Source organism: Schistocerca americana, chromosome 3 (assembly GCF_021461395.2).
Source record: "Schistocerca americana isolate TAMUIC-IGC-003095 chromosome 3, iqSchAmer2.1, whole genome shotgun sequence".
NCBI lineage: Eukaryota > Metazoa > Arthropoda > Insecta > Orthoptera > Acrididae > Schistocerca > Schistocerca americana.
Genome location: NC_060121.1, coordinates 959,026,976 through 959,051,407, shown reverse-complemented (window position 1 = coordinate 959,051,407; position 24,432 = coordinate 959,026,976). Strand labels below are relative to the sequence as shown.

The window sequence follows — 24,432 nt, the reverse complement described above, 5'->3', positions numbered from 1 at the left end:
TGTAGTCTGTGAGTTGTAAGAGCATCATTGTACTGATGTACGGAGTATCAAGCGAAATTTATGACTGGATTGAGGGTCTTTTAGTAGGGGGTGGTGGGACATAGCATGTTATCATGGGGGAGAGTCATTGTTAGATATAGAAGTACTTTGGGTGTGTACCAGGGAAATATATTGGGACCGTAGCTGTTCATGGTGTCTATAAATGACTTAAGGGCAATACTGACAGTAACTTCACACATTTTGCAAGATATGCAGTTGTCTACAATGGAGTACTGTCTGAAAGAAGCTGCGTAAATATTCAATCAGATCTTGTTAAGATTTAAAAGTGACACAAAGAATGAAAACTTGCTTTAAATGTTCAGAAATGTAAAATTTTGCATGTCACAAAATGAAAAAAACAATAGTATCCTATGACTATAATATCAATGAGTCACATTTGGAATCGCCCAATTCGTACAAATATCTGTGTGTAAAACTTTGTAGGAATATGAACTGGAATGAACACAAAGGCTCAGTCATGGGTAAAGCAGATGGTGAATTTCGGTTTATTAGTAGAATATATGGGAAACACAATCAGTCTACAAAGGAGATTGCTTACAAATCACTCGTGCAACCCATCAAGTGTGTTGGACCTGTACCAAATAGGTCTAACAGCGAATATTGAATGTATACAGAGAAGAGCACCACGAATGGTCATAAGTTTGTTTAATCTGTGGGAGAGTGTCACAAAGATGCTGAAGAAATTGACCTGGCAGACTCCAGAAGACAGATGTAAGCTATCCCAAGAAAGACTACCTACTATGTTTCAAGAACCTGCTTTAAATGAGAACTCTAAGAATATACTACAATCCCTACATATTGCTCACATACAGATTGCGGGGAGAAAATTCAATTAATTACAGCATGCACAGAGGCATTTAAACAATCATTCTTCTCATACTTTGATTATGAATGGAATGGGAAGAAACCATATAACTCGTACAATGGGATGTACCATCTGTCACGCACTTGACAGTGGTTTGCAGAGTACAGAAGTAGATTGAACTGAAACTACAGAGATTCACATGTCACTGATGTCCAGAAATAACATGAATTACAATAGCAAATATATGGTGTATGTACTCATGCTGACAACAGGGTTATAACAGAAAAAGTCTAATTTCTCAAATATACCAAGAATTCCTCAATTTCAGCATCACCACCTATTGGGCGACTGAGTCACAAGCTATCCATAAATTGAAGATAGACTACTTTACTCTGTCTCCCTTTGCACAGACTTCACCATTGTGATACTTAAGCATATGGAGTATGAGCTACAGGAGCTTCAACAGCTTCTGGACACCGTGACATATAAAAGTTTTCTAAATGACCTCTTCCTCCCATCAAAACTGAGATATAGAAAATTCTAAAAAAAAACCAGGCTCATCACAAATGCTCCATAATAATTCTTACCCCTCCGGATCTCTGATATTGTATCACTACCACCTACTATTCAACTATACTTCATGCAGCCGTGTATCCTACGTGGCTGCCCATTTCGCCTGCTTGCTACAAGGCTCCTGTTGAGCACCGGAAAACAGTCCGATATACACACAAACAGGCCAGATTGTTTTCCTCCAAGTCTATGGTGTCACCATTGGCTCCACATTGCTGCTGCCAGTCACATGCCTCCAAATGCTGGCCCCTATGTCCTTCCGCACACCAGAGGACTCCATGGTCACGAGCTGACATTCATGATTCTTCAGCAAGGAGCACACCTGCAACTCACTGAGAGTAACATCGTGGCCACCTCGCCACAGTTTCCTTAGTAAGGAACTCTCACTGCTGAGTTTTCCAGACTCACCCGATTGATGTCCGACACTTCAAAACCCATGCAGTCTTATCTTCTATCACCCAAAATACAAAAACATAAACACTCTGGCTCTCCCATTGTAGCAGGCTTCAAAACCTCAACAGAACACGTTTCAGCTGCAGTAGACAAGCATGTCCAAAGTAAAAAACAGAGCTTCCTATCCTAGGTAAGAGAGAATATCTCGAATCTATTCCCACCCTTATCCCAAGTAAACCTTCACATCACTAACTGATTTGATCTCGCTCTACACTAATATGTGACATGTGCATGGTCTTTCAGCCCTCGATCAATACCTTAGCCCAAAGCCAACCAAAAAATCTCTCAAAAACCTCATTTACTGTCACACCAACCAACTTCATCCTTACCCATAACTAATTCACCTTACATGGCCAATTGAGGCATTCCTCAACATCGAGACATTGGGTCCCCTGGCCTGGTTAAGATTTTGATATCTTTATTGGCTGGATTCCTAGTGAAGAAGAACTATTCAAATTCCCACTACAGCTTAACGCCTTTTCCTAACTGAAATGCATCTAGCCATTTCACAAACCCAAAGTCATTTTCCTTGACGTTTTCCTCCGCCACACTGAGGCTCATATAAAAACCTCAGCCTATATAAAACCAACCAATAAGCAATAAAGCCTCTTTCCTCCCTGAGGAAGGAACATACTAGCTCTTAAAGTTAATTTTTAGGTTCTTCTAACAGTGGAAAATCCGGGACGGAATGAAACAATATTATGGGAACGAAAGTTACTACACACAATATAGTGGAGACGCTGAGTTGCAGATGGGCACAGCAAAAAGACTCTCACAATTATAGCTTTTGGCCATTAAGGCCTTCGACAACAATATATGCACATGCACACACATTCACCACGCAAACACAAATCACACACACGACTGCGGTCTCAGGCAACTGAAACCACTGGCAGTGTGCTTTCAGTTGCCTGAGACTGCAGTCCGTGTGTGTGTGTGTGTGTGTGTGTGTGTGTGTGTTTTGTTGATGAAGGCATTAATGGCCAAAAGCTATAATTGTGAGTGTCTTTTTTATTGTGCCTATCTGTGACTCAGCATCTCTGCTATATGGTGAGTAGCAACTTTCCTTCTCAGAATACTCTAAGTTTTTCTATTGGATGAACTCAGAATTTTGCCTCTTGGAGATATATACTGACCACCCATTCCATCTCCTTGTAATTTAACTGTTTCATCAACTGAATTTTCCTTTTGAAATAATTTTCTATACAACACCAAATTTTGATGCCGAGTTTTGACAGAAAACTTAGTGTTGTTACATTATTCACTTAATATGAAAGATGGTCTGGTTGTCTGCTTATCTGGTAATAAATGTATGACAAGGGGATCCTATGAGGCAGCCCGATCCAATTTCTTTTTCATACTTACAGCACCTGCATTTCAGTTTCCTAAAACAGTGTGATGCAATTCTCAAAATATCTGAAAACATCCCCTCTGAAAATTAGAAGATTTCTGAGCACTGCAAAGGACAAAATATTTGTAAATTTTTAACAAAATCGTCCATAGTTAACCACCGGCTAGTAATTACAAAGTTGCTAGTGCAGCATACTTTTTTAAATTTCATATTTATTAACAAATGGAAATGTTAATAAACAAATACAGAATGATAATTTTCCAGAAATAAATAGATCTTTTTGTTTTTCATTACTATTCACATGAAAATAAGAGTATTCACAATAAATTAAAATATGGTATAAATATGCGAAACATCAAATAGAAAATTAGACACTTTCTAATTTCTTATTACTGAACAGTAGTAGTCATGTACATAATTTTTTCATTTAACAAATTGTCATTAACATGTCTGTTTGACATTTTAATTTATTTTCATAGTACCACTACTTCAAAATAAAACAATCTTTTTTATTAATAAATAATGATTCAATTTTTGTTAGTAAATGTGGATTTTTTTTAAAAAGCTTTGAAAAGGTATGATATTAACAAGACTCACACCAGCAACTTCACAATTAAAATCCAATTACAAAATACCCTGGGCTACCGATGAATTTGTTAATGAATTACAACTGTTTTACACTTAACAGTGCTCACAAATCTTTTGATTTCAAAGGCTTTATTTCCAAATTGTTTTGAAAAATGTGTCTTACTGCTTTATGACATTCATGGTTGGGCAATAACCTTCAAATCCTTTAAGTATGAAGAAAATCAAAGAGAGCCAATCTGTAAGGTCCCATTGTGAATACAAACACTGCAAGAAAGCAAGGCAGTTTAGATTAGATTAGATTTACTTTCATTCCAATTGATCCGTAGTGAGGAGGTCCTCCAGGATGTGGAACATGTCAGAAAAACAACAATACATGACAAATATTTACAACTAAAACAAATAAGCTAATGTACCATTCCACAGGTCCCAAGTGGAATGATTGTCATTTTTTAATGAACACTAAGTCATTTTACAAATACTAATGCACTGAATTTAAAATAAAGTTTATTTATTTATTTATAAGGTAATAAATATGTAATACAACTACTGTAATACTTATTTACAATGAACATATTACTGCACTGAAATGGTGCAGAAGTTAGATTATACTTACACACACACACACATTTTCAATGAACACATTACTGCACTGAAATTGCGCAGAAGTTATATTGTACTTATATACAAATCAGTTGGTTTTACTAAGAAATTCATCAATGGAGTAGAAGGAGTTGGCCACCAATAAATCCTTTAGGTTTCTCTTAAACTGAATTTCATTGGTTGTTAAGCTTTTTATGGCTGCTGGCAAGTTATTGAAAATGTGTGTTCCTGAATAATGCACAACTTTTTGTACAAGACTAAGTGACTTTAAATCCTTGTGAAGATTATTCTTATTTCTAGTATTGATTCCATGAATTGAGCTATTGGTTTGAAAAAATGATATATTTTTAATGACAAATTTCATTAAGGAATAAATATATTGGGAAGCAGTAGTTAGTATCCCTAGTTCCCTAAACAGGCTTATGAAGGATGTTCTTGAGTTCACACCACATATAACTCTTACTGCACGTTTTTGTGCCCGGAAAACTTTAGCTTGGCTTGATGAATTACCCCAAAAAATAATCCCATATGACATTATGGAATGAAAGTAAGCATAGTATGCCAGCTTTTTCATTTTTATATCCCCTATGTCTGACAAAATTCGCATAGCAAACAGAGATTTGTTAAGACGCTTCAGCAGTTCTGTGGTGTGCTCCTCCCAGTTGAATTTATTATCAAGCTGTAATCCCAAGAATTTAACACTGTCCACTTCTTCTATCTTCTTGTCATCATATGTTAGACATATACTCTTGGGACACCCCTTACAAGTTCTGATCTGCATGTAGTGTGTTTTTTCAAAGTTTAGTGACAAAGAATTGGCTAGGAACCAGTGATTAATGTCCACAAATATTTTATTGGCTGATCTTTCTAAGACTACACTTGATTTGCTATTTATTGCAATGTTTGTGTCATCGGCAAACAAAACAAACTTGGCATCTGGTAATGTTACTGATGAAAGGTCATTGATATACACAAGAAAAAGTAAGGGCCCCAAAATGGAACCTTGTGGGACCCCGCATGTAATTAGTTCCCAGTTGGATGATGCTTGATACATGTCTCTTTCCTAATAATACCCTTTGTTTCCTGCCAGAGATATAAGATTTGAACCATTTTGCAGCATTTCCTGTTACACTATAATATTCTAGTTTACTTAAAAGGATATTGTGATTTACACAGTCAAATGCCTTTGACAGATCACAAAATATACCAGCTGCCTGCAATTTTTTGTCTAATGAATTAAGCACATTTTCACTGTAAGTGTAGATAGCCTTCTCAATATCAGAACCTTTTATAAATCCAAACTGTGACTTTGACAGTATGTTATTTGAGATAAGATGGTTATAAAGACGACTGTACATTACTTTTTCGAAAATTTTTGAGAATGCTGGCAACGGTGAAATTGGACGGAAATTTGATGCTATTTGTTTATCTCCCTTCTTAAACAGTGGCTTAACTTCAGCACATTTCAGCCATTCAGGAAATATTCCACTGATAAACGACTGGTTACACAGATAGCTTAATATGTTACTTAGCTCAGAATCACATTCTTTAATTAACTTTGTTGATATTTCATCATACCCACTATATGTTTTTGATTTTAAAGATTTTATGATGGACATTATTTCTGTTGGGGTAGTGAGGATCAAATTCATATTATGGAAGTTACTTGAAATGTCTGGTCTAAGGTAATCCATAGCAGCATCTACAGAACCTGACAACCCCATCTTTTCAGTAACAGTTATAAAATGTTTGTTAAAAAGTTCTGCAAGACTATACACATCTGTCACCAATGTATCATTTACTCTTAATGCTATTTGTTCCTCTTCATGTCTGGTTCTACCGGTCTCCTCCTTCACTATATCCCATACTGGCTTTATTTTGCTATCTGATATGACTATCTTTTCCTTGTAATATATTTGCTTTGACATCCGTATTACAGTCTTTAATATTTTGCAGTATTTCTTATAATGTGCTATAGCATCAACATTGGAAATGTTTCGGATTGACAGATACAGTTTTCTTTTTGTTTTACAAGATACCCCTATTCCTCGAGTAATCCATGGCTTCTTTGTAGACTTTGCTCTAACCTTGGTAAGTTTTGGGGGAAAGCAGTGTTCGAATAAGGTAAGCACTTTATTAGCAAAAATGTTATATTTTTCATTCATGCCATGAGCACTGTAAACATCAGTCCAGTGAATGTCTCTGAGGAATGTCCTAAAATAATCAATTTTTGGCTTACTGATTACCCTCTTGAGCTCAGATTTAACAGATTTTATATCCTGTTCAGTATTAACATTTAACAGAAGGAACTGCATGTCGTGGTCGGAGAGGCCATTGACTATTGGTTTTGTAATATAATTTTGTTCATTGGACTTTTCTATAAATATATTATCAATGGCTGTTTGTGAGGAAGTGGTTATCCTAGTGGGGAACTTTACAGTGGGAATTAAGTTGAATGATAGTGTTACTAACTCAAATAAGTTCTTATTGGGAGAGTCTTTAAGGAAATCTACATTGAAATCACTAGCAACCACTATTTCTTTGTTTTTGGTTGTTAAATGGGCCAGTACAGCTTCAAGGTGGTTTACAAACAGATTAAAGTTACCTGCAGGTGCTCGATATACACTTAATATTATGAAGGATTTTTTGTGAAATTCTAATTCTGTTGCACATGCTTCCATATGCTGTTCTAGGCAAAATTTATGAATGTCTATGTTCTTAAATTTATGACAGTTCCTGATGAATGTGGCAACTCCTCCCTCCTTTCTCCATTTCTGATCTACAAAAGTGAGATGCTAACCTAAACCCTGTAACACTTAAAAGTTCTATACCAGTGGTCACATGATGTTCAGAGAGGCAGATTATGTCAGCTGGGTTTGAAGACTAATTCATCTATGCAGATAGTTAATTCATTAATTTTATTTCTCAGTCTTCGAATATTTTGATGCAATAAAGATAGCTGACATTTCACATTGACTGAGTTAAAATTGGGTGGAGTTAAAATATCTGCTGACAGTTGAAAATTCTTAACCAATGGCTGTTTATGCTGATGTAATAAGCTGGAATTATGTTTTTTGATTTCTTTCTCAAACTGAAGGTTTGTCTCAGTTCTAACCTCTCTTAAAATTTGATTTCTTTCTGTCCTCCCTACCCTAAAAAATGATCTTTTCTGAATCCTATAACCACTGGTATTTTACCACTCATGACAGTGCCTCCCCCCTTTAACTTTCCTGCTATTTCCCCAGCCAATTTACCCTTCCCCTTCCTGTTGAGGTGAAGGCCATGCCTAGTATAATCCCACCTACTGAGAGAATCAACATGAACCACACCAATGTGTGACCCTGCACACGAAATAAGCAGCTGTTCCAACTCCAAATTAACTCTCTTAACAGAAGAGTTCAAATGAGGTCGGTCATGGCGCCCAAGAACAGATACAAACTCAACACTAGTATGCTTCGATGCTGATGCAATCTTCGCCAGGTCACACTCTATACTGTACCCAGGATCTCTGTCAATACTGTTACCTGCCCCACCCACTATAACCACGGTGTCTTCCTTAGTGAAATCTTTGCAAAGTGATCCTAAATCCTCTGTCACCTGCTCCAGACCAGCACTAGGTTTAAAAAAATTGGTGACCTGGTATTCTGATCCTAGTTCATCCTGCAAAAGTTGGCCAACACCTCATCCATGGGAACTACTTAACAACACTTCCTTTCTCTTTACTGATTTCCCTACATTCTTACTTTTCAATTTGCTGCTGAAAGTTTGTTGTGCCCTGTCTACACCTGCAACTGCTTGAGGCTCACCAGCTTCTAACTGAAGCAACAGGTCAAATCTATTTTCCACATTCACCATAAAGCTGTCAGACAAAGTTCTAGGCCTGTTCCTCCTGTTGCCTGTTGCCACTTCCCACCTCTCTTTACCCTTCTCCCTCCTTAACCTGTCAAGATCTCCCCTGGCCTTGTCTATCTCAGCCTGAAGGGCGGCAATTTTCCCCTCCTGTTCTAGTATCTTCCTATCTCTACTACAAATCGTACAAAACCACTGATGAGTCTCATTTACTTCCCCTATTCCCACGCCACTAAAGTCACCCACGTGGAAAAAACTACAGCACTCATCACACCAAAGCCCCGACCTAACAATTCTACGGCAAGTCAAGCACTTTTCACTCACGATAAACGTAATAGTTTATTAAGAATAAGTCAGTTAAATTACAGATAAACACGAAAATAGGGTTACACAAATTTGGCGTATACGCAACTGTGTGTAAACAAAAGTGCAAAGTTTCTGAAACAACAACTTAAACTTTACGCTACTTTCCGGAAATGCTAGTTAAATAATGAAGAGGTACGCTAAGTTAAATTGCTGGAGAGAGCAAGGAACAACTAAACTAAATTCTACAGATTTGCTGCAGCAGAACGTAAACAGAAAATACGACTGTACGGTCTTTTCGCGTTTTCTGCTATATTACGTAAAGAAAAATGAAACCTTTAATGGTACACTTAAACGGCACACTAATACACTTATTTACCACGTAGTCAGTACTAATCTATATGTTTTATAATCTAAAATGACTTATCTTTACGAGAACACCAAAACTCGCGCTAGTCGCCTGGCTGCAGGGCTGCAGTGGGAGTAGCTTTATGAATGAATGTTAAGGCTTAACATCCCATTAGCAATGAGACCATTAGATTCAGTACAACTATGTGCTGGTGAAGTATGGATATGGAAATTGACCATATCCTTTTCAAATGAAACATCCCAGCAACTGTCTTCAGCTGCTTACAAAAACTAATGAAAACCTAAATCTTTATGTGGGGAAGGAGATTTTAACCCTCATTCTCCTGGAAGTGCTCTAGTCACAGACATTACAGGCAAGACATTGTGCACCATGGAAAGTGAAATAACTTCAAGTTGAACAAATATATTTCAAGGAAGACGCAATACATGAAAGTCACAGATCAAGTAAACAGAGTAAGACCTGTGTACACTTGAACAGTCAAATTATAACTGAGTCCAAGTCTAGCAGCTGCTGGCTGGCTGGCCGCTTAGGTGGCACTGCTGCTGCATGGCTGGCAGACAGCGCCGCATGTAGAGAACACGCGTAACTGTGCGTCGGCACTTTGAAAGATCGGCGAGTCACAACACTTTTCCCCCCCTTTGAATTTTTTGCACAGGTCTTGATGGAGGTGGCCTGTAGACTGCTAATGTCCATAGGTGTTGTTTGACTGGCCGTAAAGTCTCGAGGAGGAGGCTTCCCGTACGCACGGAAGTGTCCCCGATGATAACGGGTCGAGATGACAGGAGACGTGGGGGTCGAACCTGCTGGGGCCCCGTGCACCAATCTGCCAGTTGCGGGAAGTCCGGTTGTTATAACAGGAGACATGGGCAATGTGTCCGTGTCCGTGTCCGTAGGAGAAGGAGGCGAGTAGAGTTGCTCCAACAGATGATGGTCATCTGGTTCCTGCATGGGCACGTCTCCTGGTGGCGTCAGTTCTTGTGCTGGCACCAATATGATGGTGAGAGTACTGCGTTGTGAGTAATGAGAGATTCCAGTATCCCGAGCGTCAGGTAGAGCCGAAGGTGGTGTAGCGGCATCCGGAACAGGCGTTGCCGGCACACGAGGCCGAAGCTGGTCCGAATGACGCACTGCAACACCCGTGTCCGTCTGGATTTCATACAGGTGTTGGCCACAGTGTCATAAGATGTGGCCAGGACTCCATTTTGGCTGCCTGCCATGTCCCCGTACCCATACACGGTCGTCGGCGGTGAACCGGCCAAGCGAAGGCACCTGCGGCCGTGAGGTGGAAGGCCGCAGAAGATGAAGTAGCGTGCGGGGCTGTCGGACATGTAAGAGCTCAGCCGAGCTGTGGTCGCCCAATGGGGGGAAACAATAAGAAGCCAGAAATTGCAGAAGCGCATCATCAGCAGAAGAAGAAGTCAGGAGTTTCCTCATCTGAGCCTTAAACGTGCATCAGTAACAAGAGTAGAGGGAAGGCCTTCCAAAGAGAAAATGCGAGCTAGAGCATTGGTGGTTGCCGCGGTGGTAGGCGACATGCAACAGACAATGAAAGGAAAGTTAGAGTAGGCGTCAATAACGAGAAGCCAATGAGTACCTAAAAAAGGTCCTGCGAAGTCAGCATGAATACGCTCCCATGGCTTCTCAGGTGAAGGCCACAGTGACAAGCTTCTCAGGTGAAGGCCACAGTGACAAAGATGACTTCGGGGTGGCGGCCTGTGATGCACAAGGGCAGCAGGCAGCAATCGTGTGCGATTTCAGAGTCAATGCTGGGCCAGTACACATGACGGCGCACCAGAGATTTTGTGCGAGAGACACCCCAGTGCCCTTGGTGAAGGAGGCGCAAGACCGAAGCACGCAAACATGCAGGTAACACAACACGCGGCGAAGCATTTTCGGCGGAAAGGAGGGTAACACCATCCCTAGCCGTGAGGCGGTAACGCAAAGCGTAGTAGTTCCCCAACGGATCAGAAGTCTTAGCGGATGGACAATCTGGCCAACCCTTCTGAATACAGCATAAAACCCGGGAGAGGGTAGGGTCAGAACATGTAGCAGCTGCCAGCCGGCCCCCGGTGATGGGGAACCCGTCCACAACCCGCTGCTCGGCAACATCCAGGTGGAAACACAAAAGTTCGTCTGTATCGAATGCCAGATCAGGACCCATGGGAAGGCGAGACAGTGCATCAGCATTTGCATGTTGAGCCGTCAGCCGGAAATGAATCTCAGAATTGAAACGAGACAAGTAAAGAGCCCAACGCTGGAGGCGGTGTGCAGCCTTGTCGGGAAGTGACGTTGATTGATGAAACAAGGAAACAAGTGGTTTGTGATCCGTAACAAGATGAAATTTGGATCCATAGAGGAGGAGGAGGAGGAGGAGGAGGAGGAGATAAGTGATTAACGTCCCGTCGACAACGAGGTCATTAGAGACGGAGCGCAAGCTCGGGTGAGGGATGGATGGGGAAGGAAATCGGCCGTGCCCTTTCAAAGGAACCATCCCAGCATTCGCCTGAAGCGATTTAGGGAAATCACGGAAAACCTAAATCAGGATGACCGGAGACGGGATTGTACCGTCGTCCTCCCGAATGCGAGTCCAGTGTGCTAACCACTGCGCCATCTCGCTCAGTGGATCCATAGAGAAAAACACCAAACTTATGAAGAGCATAAATAATGGCCAAAGCTTCTTTTTCAATTTGAGAATAGTTCTGTTGGGCATCCGTGAGCATTTTGGAGGCATAAGCAATGGGTTGTTCAGAACCGTCAGGAAAACGGCGCGCAAGGACTGCACCGACCCTGCATTGAGAGGCATCTGTGGCAAGAACAAGATGCTGGCCAGGTCGATAAGTAGCCAGGCACGGGGGCCGTTTCAGCATAGTCTTCAATTTCTGGAAAGCTTCATCGCATGACGCAGACCAGTGAAAAGGCACGTTTTTATGCGACAGGTGATGCAACGGCTGAGCCAACGAAGCAGTAGACGGTAAAAACTTGTGATAGTATGCTATTTTCCCCAAGAAGGCCTGCAGTTCCTTAACACATGTAGGGCGAGGAAGGGTATCGATCACAGCGACAGTTTGCTGAAGCGGACGGATACCATCCCAAGAGAGTTGAAACCCCAAGTACGTGATAGACGCCTGAAAAAATTTTGATTTCTGAAGATTACACTTAAGACCGGCAGTCTGTAAGACTTCGTCAACATCGCACAGAGGTTGTATACCCCCGATGTCGCCCCATGCCTCTATTTGCGCTCCAGCGGCGCGAGAAATTTCAAAAGACTGAGCAATGGATAGGACTTCATCTAGAGTCGGATTTGCCAACTGAAGGGCACGTTGCCTAACTTCTTTGTCGGGCGCCGTTCGGATAATAGCATCTTGTACCATGGGATCGGCGCAGGATTCTTTGTGGACTTCAGTAACAAATTGACACTTTCTACTGAGGCCGTGAAGTTCAGTAGCCCAAGCACGATAGGATTGATTCGGTTGTTTTTGACAATGATAAAAGGCAACACGAGAGGCTACCACATGCATTTGCTTTTGAAAATAGACGGACAGAAGTGAGCCACATTTCAGCAAAGGACAAAGACGCAGGATCTTTCAAAGGAGCCACTTGCGACAACAACCGATACATTCGAGGTGAAATCCATGAAAGCAACAGAGACTTACATGTTTGTTCGTCTGCGACATGAAATGCCAAGAAGTGCTGTCGAAGACCTTTTTCGTAATCAGACCAGTCTTCCGCCGTCTCGTCGTAAGGAGGAAAAGTAGGTGGAGACAACGACGAGAGACGCCCCGCATTTGATGCCGCGACGAAATCACAAATCGCATTTGTGAGAAGCGTTTGCTGTTCTATGAGACCTTGCAATAGTTGCTCTAAAGTAGCCATGGAAACATGTGGGTCAACGATGGAAAAGAAAAATCACTACCGCGTCACCAATTGTAATAACTTGAAGTTGAACAAATATATTTCAAGGAAGACGCAATACATGAAAGTCACAGATCAAGTAAACAGAGTAAGACGCGTGTACACTTTAACAGTCAAATTATAACTGAGTCCAAGTCTAGCGGCCGCTGGCTGGCCGGCCGCTTAGGTGGCACTGCTGCTGCATGGCTGGCAGACAGCGCCGCATGTAGAGGACGCGCGTAACTGTGCGGCGGCACTTTGAAAGATCGGTGAGTCACAACAGAATATGATGTCACTGCACCACTCTGCTCTATGGCAGCTTTATCATCTGACCGATATTTTTGTGTTATAGTGTATATAGGGCTATTAATCCACATGGAAGGCATTACTGACCAATTAAGTTATGAAATCACACTCTCCTCCACATTCTGATTGTCTTCCTAATAGAGAACGGTATTTTTCAGCAAGGTAATGTGCCTCATTACACAGTTACTAGTGTCTGTAAATGGCTTGAAGAATGCTATCAAGACTTCTTTACGATTCACTTGCAACCAGTCTCTCTACATCTTAACCCAGTTGAATATCTATGGGATAACTTTGATCATTGTATTCACTAGTCACCTCAGTTGAACACAAAATGCTCCCAGATTACCAGAAAGTATCAAGCACAGCTTCACACTAGACTGCCATCTCGTGAAATAAAGATGAAATTCATTAATTTCAGATCAATGACAGTCAATCGTTGTTAACAGTCACAAGCATTAAATACACTAAAAAAAAAAGATGGACCACAAAAGGGTTATGCAAATTGGTCACAGATTGATATTCATATGGTTATGGGGAAAGGAGATGTCATTCTTCATAGGAAAAATACGAAAATAATGTGATTCATCCACAAAAGAGGTAGCCAATGAAATTTTTCATTGACTGATTCTTGATGACCAGCTGTCTGTCTGTGAGCCTTGCCATGCAGGATTAATAGAGGAAACACAGATGGTCTTTAGAAGTGCAGCATGTTACATCATCGGTTTGTTTAGTCATGCAGGAGTGTCTGGATAGCACTCATCCAAGACTAGTGACAGACACTGTTAGAAAAGCAATGTATATCACAGAGAACATTACTCTTACAATTCCAGGACAGTACTTTTAAAAAAATAGAGCGAAATATTACTATCTTTCACGCATATTTCTTTTAATGACCATGGTGGTAAAATCGGAGCAATAAGAGTAAATGCAAAGGCAATGAAGTTGTTGTTCTGGTACTCTGTCTATGAATTGAACAGGAAAAAGGGAAGGTGAGGATATCATGACATCTGCCATACACCCATATCAAAGCTTGTCGAATATACAAATGGATGTGTAAATCTTTTTCAATGGCAGCTGCAAAAGCAGATACTCTGGTTACCAGAAGTGCATATAATGCTTACTTCCTGAAAATGTACTTCACCCACCTGGCAGCCGTGTAGTCTCATTGCGCTGTGGTCGCATGAGGCTGTCAAGCAGAGGAAACCATACACTGTGACGGCCAGCCTCATCCAGTGTGGCTGAACCTCTTCTACACAGTTCCACGAGACGTGTGGTCAGCTCTCGCACTGCAGTTTCTTCTTCAACCTTATTTACTCCGTCTCTTGATGTTGTAATCAACAAATCTATTCTGCTGTTAAGGTGGCCCAGTAACAGCTGCAGCGCTCCTTGGAAGTCTCCAGTCTTCTCCAGCAAATGAGCTGTAGCGTCAGTCTGTTCATACTTCCTTGTGATCTATGAATGTAAAAGCAAACTGCTGAAATTAAAGTTGAATTTCTTAAAATGAAATCATTACATGAACACTTTTCCAAAATAAAGTATTACTACTGCAATTAGCAGCTTTCCACATGCTCATACTGATGTGCAAGTGTTTTGATTTAAGGAACTAGAGCTCAAAAGGTGAGCATAACTCATGAAAAGAAGGTATCTGGGTTTGTGCCACAGTATGGTACAAGTTTTAGATAGCTAGCTAGTTAGTTAGTCATCCTTATTTTTAATTTTTCATCTACTGATTATTATTAATAATTTTAACATTACAGTATTACACATTCATAAATTCTTCTTTGGAACAGAAGGAGTCATACATCACATAAGATTTCAGTTTATGTTTGAAATTAAGTTTATCTACTAGATTCTTCACATCCCTTGATGAGTGACCTAAGATTTTTCCCTATTCTTTTAGTTCAATACTAAGAACTAGTGATGCATAGTATCAATCATTATATTACAATCACTCATTACAGAAAGATAAATCAAGGGTTGATTAAAGAATAAGAACTGAATACAGTACAGTGTTGCGCTGAGAAGTTGAAAATATGGCACTTTATGTGTTTTGGTACAGTATTCCTGCTGAAACGTCATGGAGGGTTAGACTGGCAAATTCTTTGGATTTTGTCACAGTTCTTAGAGCAGCTATGTACTTAAAGGAAATAGATATAGCGACCAAGGCCTCATGGTGACTGTCATGTAAGGTTCAACAGTAAATTGTCACTGATGTGGGTGTGAAGGGCATCTCCGGAAACAGTGTCAACAGCCAAAGTGCTACAAACGTGAGCACGTGGGTTAGAAAGCACAGGAGTGAGTGAAAGGTTGAGAAACAAGAGAATAGGTCTCAGGAGAAGTGATCATCGAAAACAAATTGGAAAGTAAAAGCTGTCGAACAATGTTCCCAATAAAATATGATACTGCACAGTTAGAGGCAGAGATGGGATGCTGCTTGTGGGGTTTTGTTGATGGCAAGGAACATAGGTTTTTAACAGATACAGGGGTACATCTACTGGTCACTGTACTGCGTCTCTTGGGTACAGAGAGACTATGAGTGCCTCATTAAATATCACGGGTGGAGTTGGTAACAATGATTTAGATTCATTGGGGACAACAAAGCTCAAGTTCAACCTTGAGGCTAAGACTTTTTCTGAGCATATGGAAGCATTGCCAGAAGTGTGTCAAGGGTATTCTGTGACTGTTGGGCTCTATTTTCTTACTAAACATTATGCCAAAATCAATATTTCGCAGCACACAACTGAACTTGGTGGAACTTTGTTTTCACTAGGTGATACCACTGCAAATGAGGCAATGTTGCAAGGCTAACCTATTATGGAGGTGTACTGTGTGTGTGCACGGTCCACGCTGAAGATGGGTTCTTGTAACAAGACACTACCAGTCACAGAGAATTTAGTTTGGGTATCCATAGGTACAGGCTTACCACAGGAAATGTTATGAGTGATTGAACCACTGGGGAATAATGAGGATTTGGATACAATGCACCATTTTGTACGCAGGAGCATAGTACACATAAATAATGTAGCTGAGGTGTATATATATAGTTCCTGTTAACCTGGATAGTTTTGGTATGGAAGATGCGAGTCAACTGAAGGGTTTAATGATCACCACATTGGGTATTTTAGAGGAAGATGATATACATAGGTCATATACAAACTCCAACCACAAACATACAGTTAGTGATCCTGCATTTGAAGTAAAGTGAGTCATTGGCAAGGCAGTGGTCAGGTAGTTATGGAAACACTATTGTTACAATTTAGGGATTTGCTTATTGCACAGTGTCTATTACCCACGATTCCTATTACCCAACACTGCATACCAAAAGGGAGTAATTCTCCAATTTATAAGACACTATATTGTGTACTGAAGCATTTACAACTGCTTAAGGAAGGATTTATTGACAAACAACTGGCAGAAGGTATTATAGAAACCAGTGACTGTCCATGGGGAGTGAAACAGGCAATGAATGGCACTAAAAAATATCAATATCAATTTTGTTGTGACTACATACATCCGAGTGCATGAATTATCACAACGCCTCTGCCAACACCAAATATCACAGAAACACTTGGCAATTTGGATGGTCGCTGGATGCCATTCGGGCTCAAAAATATACAAAGATTGAAGATTGCTAAATGGAGTTCTGCTTAGCCTGAAACCTAGGAAGTGCATGACGTATCTTGATACTATAGTTTTTTTTTTTTTTTTTCCGGAGTATATGAATGAACATGTGAAATAGATGGAGGAAGTTACAACAGCCTGAGAGCAGCACGTCTTATGCTAAGTATCGGCAAATGTAATTTTGCACGGACCCAGGTCAAGTATTTGATGTCATTAGTGAAGAGGGTGTTCAACTGATCCTCATGTAGTATTAGCAGTTTCTGAAATTGCGACTCAACACACAACAAAACAGTTACGATCTTTTCTCGGACTTTTTAACTATCAACAAAAATTTATTAAAGACTATGCACCAACTGCTCAACTGTTAAACCATTGGTTAGGAAAAGAGATTAAATTTGAGTGGTCAACAGATTACAAGTGTACCTTTCAGGAATTAAAGGAAGCACTAATCAAAGACCCAGTACTCTCATTTCTATATTTAGGCAAGGAATTCATCCTTTCTTGCTACACTACCAATTGGTTGTGTTCCAAGTCAGGAGCATCCTTTGGCATACACTTCTCGACAGTTAAACACAGAGAAGGAAATGTTTAGTGGTGATCTATGGAATCTCATACTTTAGATTTTACCTGTATGGGCAGAAATTCAAAGTATTAAAGGATCATGCTTCCTTAAAGTGGCTAATGGTATTGAAGGATACCTCTATCACATTATCCAGGTGGGCCCTTATGTTGATGGAGTCCAATCATACATCTTTTCACAAACCTGGGAGAAAACATATAAATATACACACTTTGAGCTGCAAGATTGCAGTGTTGCAAACACCTGGAAAAAGTGTGAGTGGCTGTCAGAGAGAACAGGCAGCTGACATGAACTATCAGGAATTATGTCGCACCCACGGTTCACACGAAGGTTTACTTTGTGGACCTGCAAAATGCTGACTGTACATAGTGGTTCAATTTCGCTGAGGAAAGAAGTGTTAAAACATGCAAGTCGGTTGGGGATAAATATAAATTTACTAAACAACTCACTACAATCACATTTGAAGCTCACATTAGCTACGGCATTCACAGCAGAGCACTCGGAACACTACTGAATGCTCACTGGCTGTTGGAGTATGTGGACGTAGATGTACAGAACCAGCCCAAACTCGATCACCGTGTTAGTGACTCCAACTATAGTTGGAGGCAACTTTAACCTATCAAGTATAGATTGGGATGTCTATGGATTCAGTCTGGAGTGTACAGACAGACAGTCGTTTGAAATACTTTTGAACACGTTTTCTAAGTACTGTTTTGAGCAGCTTGTTCAGCAGCCCACACACAATGGAAATATCTTAGACCACGTAGCTACAAACAGGCTGGATCTTATCAACAATTTCAGTACAGAAACGGGTATTAGCAATGATGATGTCATTATAGCAACTATGATTACAAAAGTCAATAAATTAGTCAAGAAGGCTAGGAGTGTGTTTCTGCAAGATAGAGCAGATTAGCAGTTGTTAGCACCTCACTTGGTGAATTGACATCAATTAGTTCCAGTAAGATGGATATAGAGTAATTATGGACAAAGCTTAACCAGTATATAAATCCTGGTCTGGAGAGTTATGTACTTAGTAAGTGGATAAGGGATGAAAAAATCCACTGTGGTTTAACAACGAAAATCAGAAGATTCTGAGAAGATTCATGCATTTGTCAAAAGATCTATGAGTGAAGCATACAACAACTACCACCATCATACCTGAGTAAGAGATCTGGCGGAGAACCTGAGAAAATTCTGGTACTACGTAAAATTGCTAAGTGGATCTAAGGCTTCCATTCAGTTCCTTGTTGACCAGTCTGGTGTGGAAATTGAAGATATCAAAACCAAAGCTGAAGTTTTAAATTTCACGTTCAAGAAATTGTTCACACATGAGAATCTTGCAAACATATCATTTGACTATTGGACAGACTTTCATATGGACAACATAGTAATAAGCATCCCTGGTGTAGAGAAACAACTGAAAGATTTGAAAGCAAAATAAATCACCAGGTCTGGATGGAATCCCAATTTGGTTTTACAAAGAGCACTTTACAGCAGTGGCCCCTTACCTAGGCTGCATTTATCGTGAATCTCTCACCCAGCTCAAAGTCCCAAGTGGCTGGAAAAAAGCGCAAGCAGCTCCAGTATATAGTAAGGGTAAAAGAATGGACCCTCAAAATTACAGACCAAGAACCCTAACTTCAGTTTTCTGCAGAATCCTTGAACATATCCTCAGTTCGCATATACTGAACTTTCTTGAGACTAAGCAGCTTATGTCCACAAATCAGCATGGTTTTAAAAAGCATCACTCATGTGAAACTCAACTTGCCCTTTTCTCAGATGATATACTGTGAACTATGGATGAAGGACAACAGAAAGATTCCATATTTCTATATTTTTGGGAAGCATTTGACATGGTGCCCCAGTGCAGGATGTTAAAGAAGGTACGAGCAGATGGAATAAGTTCACAGATATGTGAATGGCTCAAAGACGTCTTACATAATAGAACCTAGTATGTCGTCCTCGACAGCGAGTGTTCATCAGAGACAAGGGTATCGTCATGGGTCCCCAGGGAAGTGCGATAGGACTGCTGCTGTTATCTTCATACATAAATGATTTATCAGACAGGGTGGGCAACAATCTGTGGCTGTTTTCTGATGAAGCTTTGGTGTACGGTAAGGTGTCGAAGTTGAATGACTGTAGGAAGATGCAAGACGACTTAGACAAAATTTCCAGATGGTGCAATGAATCACAGCTGTCTCAAAGTAGAAAAATGTAATTTAATGCAGATGAGTAGGAAAAATAAAATTGTTATGTTCGGATACAGTATTAGTATTGTCCTGCTTGATACAGTCACATCGTTTAAATATCTGTGCATAATGTTGCAAAGCAATACGTTATGGAACGAGCATGTGATTAAAGCGGTTGGGAAGGTGAATGGTCGACTGGTTTATTGAGAGAGTTTTGGTTCAAAATGGTTCAAATGGCTCTGAGCACTATGGGACTCAACTGCTGTGGTCATAAGTCCCCTAGAACTTAGAACTACTTAAACCTAACTAACCTAAGGACATCATTCACATCCATGCCCGAGGCAGGATTCGAACCTGCGACCGTAGTGGTTGTGCGGTTCCAGACTGTAGCGCCTTTAACCGCTCGGCCACTTCGGCCGGCAGAGAGAGAGAGAGAGAGAGAGAGAGAGAGAGAGAGAGAGAGAGAGAGAGAGAGAGAGAGTTTTGGGGAAGTATGGTTCATGTGTAAAGGAGACCACTTATAGGATGCTAGAGCAATCTGTTCTTGGGTACTGCTCGAGTGTTTGGGAACCACATCAGGTTGGATTAAAGGAAGACTTCGAAACAATTCAGAGGAGAGGTGCTAGATTTGAATGATGTGATGTGATGTGATGTGTGATGAATGGCAGCTAGCTCTAAATGTGGAAAAAGGTAAATTATGTTGATGAGAAGGAAGGAAAAACCTGTAATGTTCAGATACAGTATTACTAGTGTCCTGCTTGACACAGTCAAGTAGTTTAAATGTCTGGGTGTAGCACTGAAAAGCTATATGAAATGAAAAGAGCATGCAAGAACTGTGGTAGGGAAGGTGAATGGTCGACTTCGGTTTACTGGGAGAGTTTTAGAAAAAAGGGTGGTTCACCTGTAAAGGAGACGGCATATAGGATGCTGGTGTGAGCTATTCTTGAGTAATGAGTTTGTGATCTGCACCAGGTCAGATTGAAGGAAGACACTGAAGCAATTCAGAGACCGACTGCTATATTTGTTACCGGTAGGTTTGAACAACACGTAAGTATTATGGAGATGCTTTGAGTACTCAAATGGGGATCTCTGGAGCGAAGGTGACATTCTTTTTGAGAAACACTATTGAGAAAATTTAGAGAACTGCCTTTTAAAGCTGACTGCCAAACGATTCTACTGCCTCCAACATACATTGCGCTTAAGGACCAAGAAGATAAGATACGAGAAATTAGGGCTCATACAAAGGCACATATACAGTCATTTCTCCCTTGCTCTATTTGTGAGTGGAACAAGAAAGAAAATGACTAGTAGCAGTACACACTGTATGATAGCTTGCAGAGTACCTATGTAGATGTACAACGAGGACTAGTTTACAGTGTACTTTTGCACTTTCTTCTTCTTTGTTTTGTAGTATTATATCTGTATGGTATGTTAGCAGTTTATAAGCTATTAATGTCAGTCATTTGTTATTTTTCTTATATGGACACACCTTTTGAAGAAGGAAGGGGTGTTGATGAGCATTCCTTTCCAGTAAGCAATGTAACAGTGAGGACAATCCAAAGACTAATTGTACTCATGATGTGACTACATGTTATTGAAGATGTGGGAATTGCAATCGTGAACCAACCACTGAACTCCGGAGTGTTGTTTTCCAAACAACCGCATGTATTGCTGACTATTTATCACTGAATGCTAGGACTAACTTTCGAGGTATGGAAAGTTAGAAATGAGATTTGCAGACTACAAGAGATATTCAGGAAAAGTTACTGTTAATCCAACTAGGATGGTACAAATGGATACAATTCATGCAAGGTACAACTGTTCAGAGGTGAGCCTGATGCCACACAGTGCCACGGACAAGTGTAGGAACTTACCAACACTTTGAATCCAGAATTGTCATACTTCGTTGATGAGCTAATCGCAGAAGGACATATTGCTACAGAACACGTGTTCGGGCATATGCAAAATTTTTGAGAACAACATAATTGGACTGATATTACTATAAGCATTTCTATTATTAGTGCAACTGTGTTTCTTGTAGTAAGTTGTATTGTGCGCTACATATGCTTGAGGTGTAAAGCTGCCAATCCTTTAGACCTACCATCACATCAGATCTCTATAGACTAACCTGGCTCTATAAAAAAGGCATGTGGGGACCACAATAACAAATTAATGGGCAACTATCCGTCTGAGACGAAGCAAATGAATCAGTCAAACAAAGCTTTTTTCATATTTTCATGATGATGATTTTGAATTTGTATGATTTATATTAAAGTTGACATCTGCTAACAAAAATCTCGTTGTAGTCTTTACTGAATTGGTAGAGACTTTGGTGAATAAAGGACACCTGGTTGAATCAACTTTCACTCAAAACAATGACCATATTATGAAAAGGATAGGTTGCTACTCAACACACAAAAACACTGTCTCCAGCCACAGAAACTTCTAAATGCCTCATAGGAGATGCAAGATTTGTGTAGAACGAAGAAAGGCAAGATGTGGGAAGGTGGCAAGAACTGTCATGAAGAGTGTGATGTAGGACTTAATTTTACAAAATGCTTCAAAATTTTTCATTCTACAGCAAATTTAACTAAGAAGTTATCAATAAAGAACAATATTTTCAAATAGTTTTATTTTTAGTATCACCTTGTATTCCTTTGTCCATTTACAGGGTGTATACGCAGACAAGGAAAATAAATCCCCACACTTCCCGGTTAAAAATACACTTTCTCCCGGGTGAAAACACGCTTTTTCCGTGTTAAGTGACAATATCTTTTCCCTCAGAACTGCAAAACTTATCAATCCTTTGAATGGTTATGGTTGTATACATGAGCATTGAATTTCCCAGCACTTTAGAAAACGAAACTCAAGGAAAAAGACATGTTTTGGAAATATCTTTGATGTGCAGCAACATGTACACTGCGTATTTTCATATTATGAAACCAAACACCCCAAGTTACTTTCCGAATCATTGAAATAGAGATTGCGATGCGCTTTTGTAAGCCAGTCATAGCTCATGTCACGAGATCTCGCCAGCTGATGACAGCATATATTCAGAGCATGGGACACGTGATGATGTCAGCCAACAGCAACATCACTGTTAAGTAGCACGAACACCCACATAGGGAAAGTTAATAGTTTCCGCATGTACGTACGTGTAAAACACTGAAAGATCATACATTATGTCATACAAGAAACAAGACATCAGAGGATACTCAAAGAGCATCGGAATTTCGTGAACCATACTAAAAGATGCACATTTAAAGTGTATACTTGAAGTGCAGATTTGTATGCCCAGATTTCCAATGAAGTAGACTTCGACCTGATATTAAGCTTTTCAGTGTGATTTTTGGGACGTAAATTTTCTTGGAGCACCAGTAATCTACTATATCATGTTTGGTTCTTTATTATGGCATAATGCCATACGTGCTAGAAGATGAAAACGTGCACTTGAAATGCAGCGAACTGTTGAAACTAGCCAGTACTGTGGAATGAAACATTTAGGTTCAAATAAATTGACTGCCTCTGCGGAAAAGGCTAATAAAAGTCAAATTTCTTTAGCAAACAGACAAAAATAACTTCATTGTTCTGTGAGGCGATTAATGCTGGACTGTCAGGAAGATGGAAATAAAATAAAATCTGAAACTAAAAACGTATGTTAGCCTTCCGTAATTATGTGAATTATTTTAATTCACTTGATACCTCCCGGCCACAGATATCCATTTTGTTTTCATTTGACGTGAGAGTAAATGAAGGGGAAACAGCAAAATCACTCAATGTAAACACGGTCACATGGAGACTACCCACTATAACTCAGACTGTTCTGCGCATCAGCCCCGGATCTACAATATTTGCTAACTCGGTCAGTACTAAAAAAAAAAATTGAATTTTCAAAAATATGTTCATCTTGTAGCACACATCTTTCTGAAAAGTCTGAAACATAAAACATATGTGTCCGAGGAAATGTAAGACATGTTATTTGGTCTTAAGTGTGCCAAAGTGCAGTGTCACGGCTCTTCATACAACATTCTTCTATCGCACGTTACTATTTCGCTCTGTGGAATTCAAACATGTATGTTTTGTAATGGATGCCATCAAACTATACTCAGGACAGTGTAAATTGAAATGTCATGTGGTGCTTCTCCTGCTCCCAGTCAGCTGGTTTGACAGCCTGCCACTTTTTTTTTTTTTTTTTTTTTAAAAAATCTCGCATTTAATTGCAGATGGGATTATTTCTAATCTGGAGAACAAGAACTCTTCAGAAAATGTGCACTCTTTACTGCCTACTAGCTAATAACTTGATGTTTTGTGTGACATAAAACCAATAAAGACAAGAGACAAGCAAGAAAGTATACATTTCTTCAATCCTTAGCTCCTAGCATTTGTTCCTCTCTAATCTTGCTACAGATTTACATGGCGTGCTTTCATTTCTGCAAAAGAATCTATTACCTCATCAAAGTTCGTCAAACATTTTGCTACATGAAAAATCGAAATGTTGTTATCTAATACTGAAAAAGCTGTTAATACAAATAATACCCAAGACTCATGTGGTTTCTCAATCTGATTACATCTATTATGTCACTGTTTGTTAGATAAAACAAAATAGGCCTTTCTAATATTGCAGCAATTTTATAACTCACACCGAATAAATGAGACTGTTTTGGCACAAATGGTCATTTTTATAACACGACAGAATATAATTCACGAAGTACCAATATCAAAACCCTATTAGGCCTACTACAAGCAAACAGCTTTATGTTAGGAATTAATTTCACATTTCATTCATACACACCAGTTTCTCAAGCACGAGATCGAAAAGTAGGCTAGTATCACAAAATTTTTATATAAATTTTAAATCGTTTTATTGTTCCATAACTTGTGTGATGTCCCTGTTTC

At 39.9% G+C, this 24,432-nt stretch overlaps 1 protein-coding gene across 1 annotated transcript in view; it reads right to left on the bottom strand.

Moving 5' to 3' along the window:
• LOC124606769 (vacuolar protein sorting-associated protein 8 homolog) overlaps positions 1–24,432 on the bottom strand; it is a 196,609-nt gene that overhangs the window by 17,334 nt on the left and 154,843 nt on the right. The window contains exon 19 of the mRNA XM_047138823.1: positions 14,292–14,598. Within this exon, the coding sequence (XP_046994779.1) occupies positions 14,292–14,598 (307 nt within the window). The remainder of the gene's footprint in view (positions 1–14,291; positions 14,599–24,432) is intronic.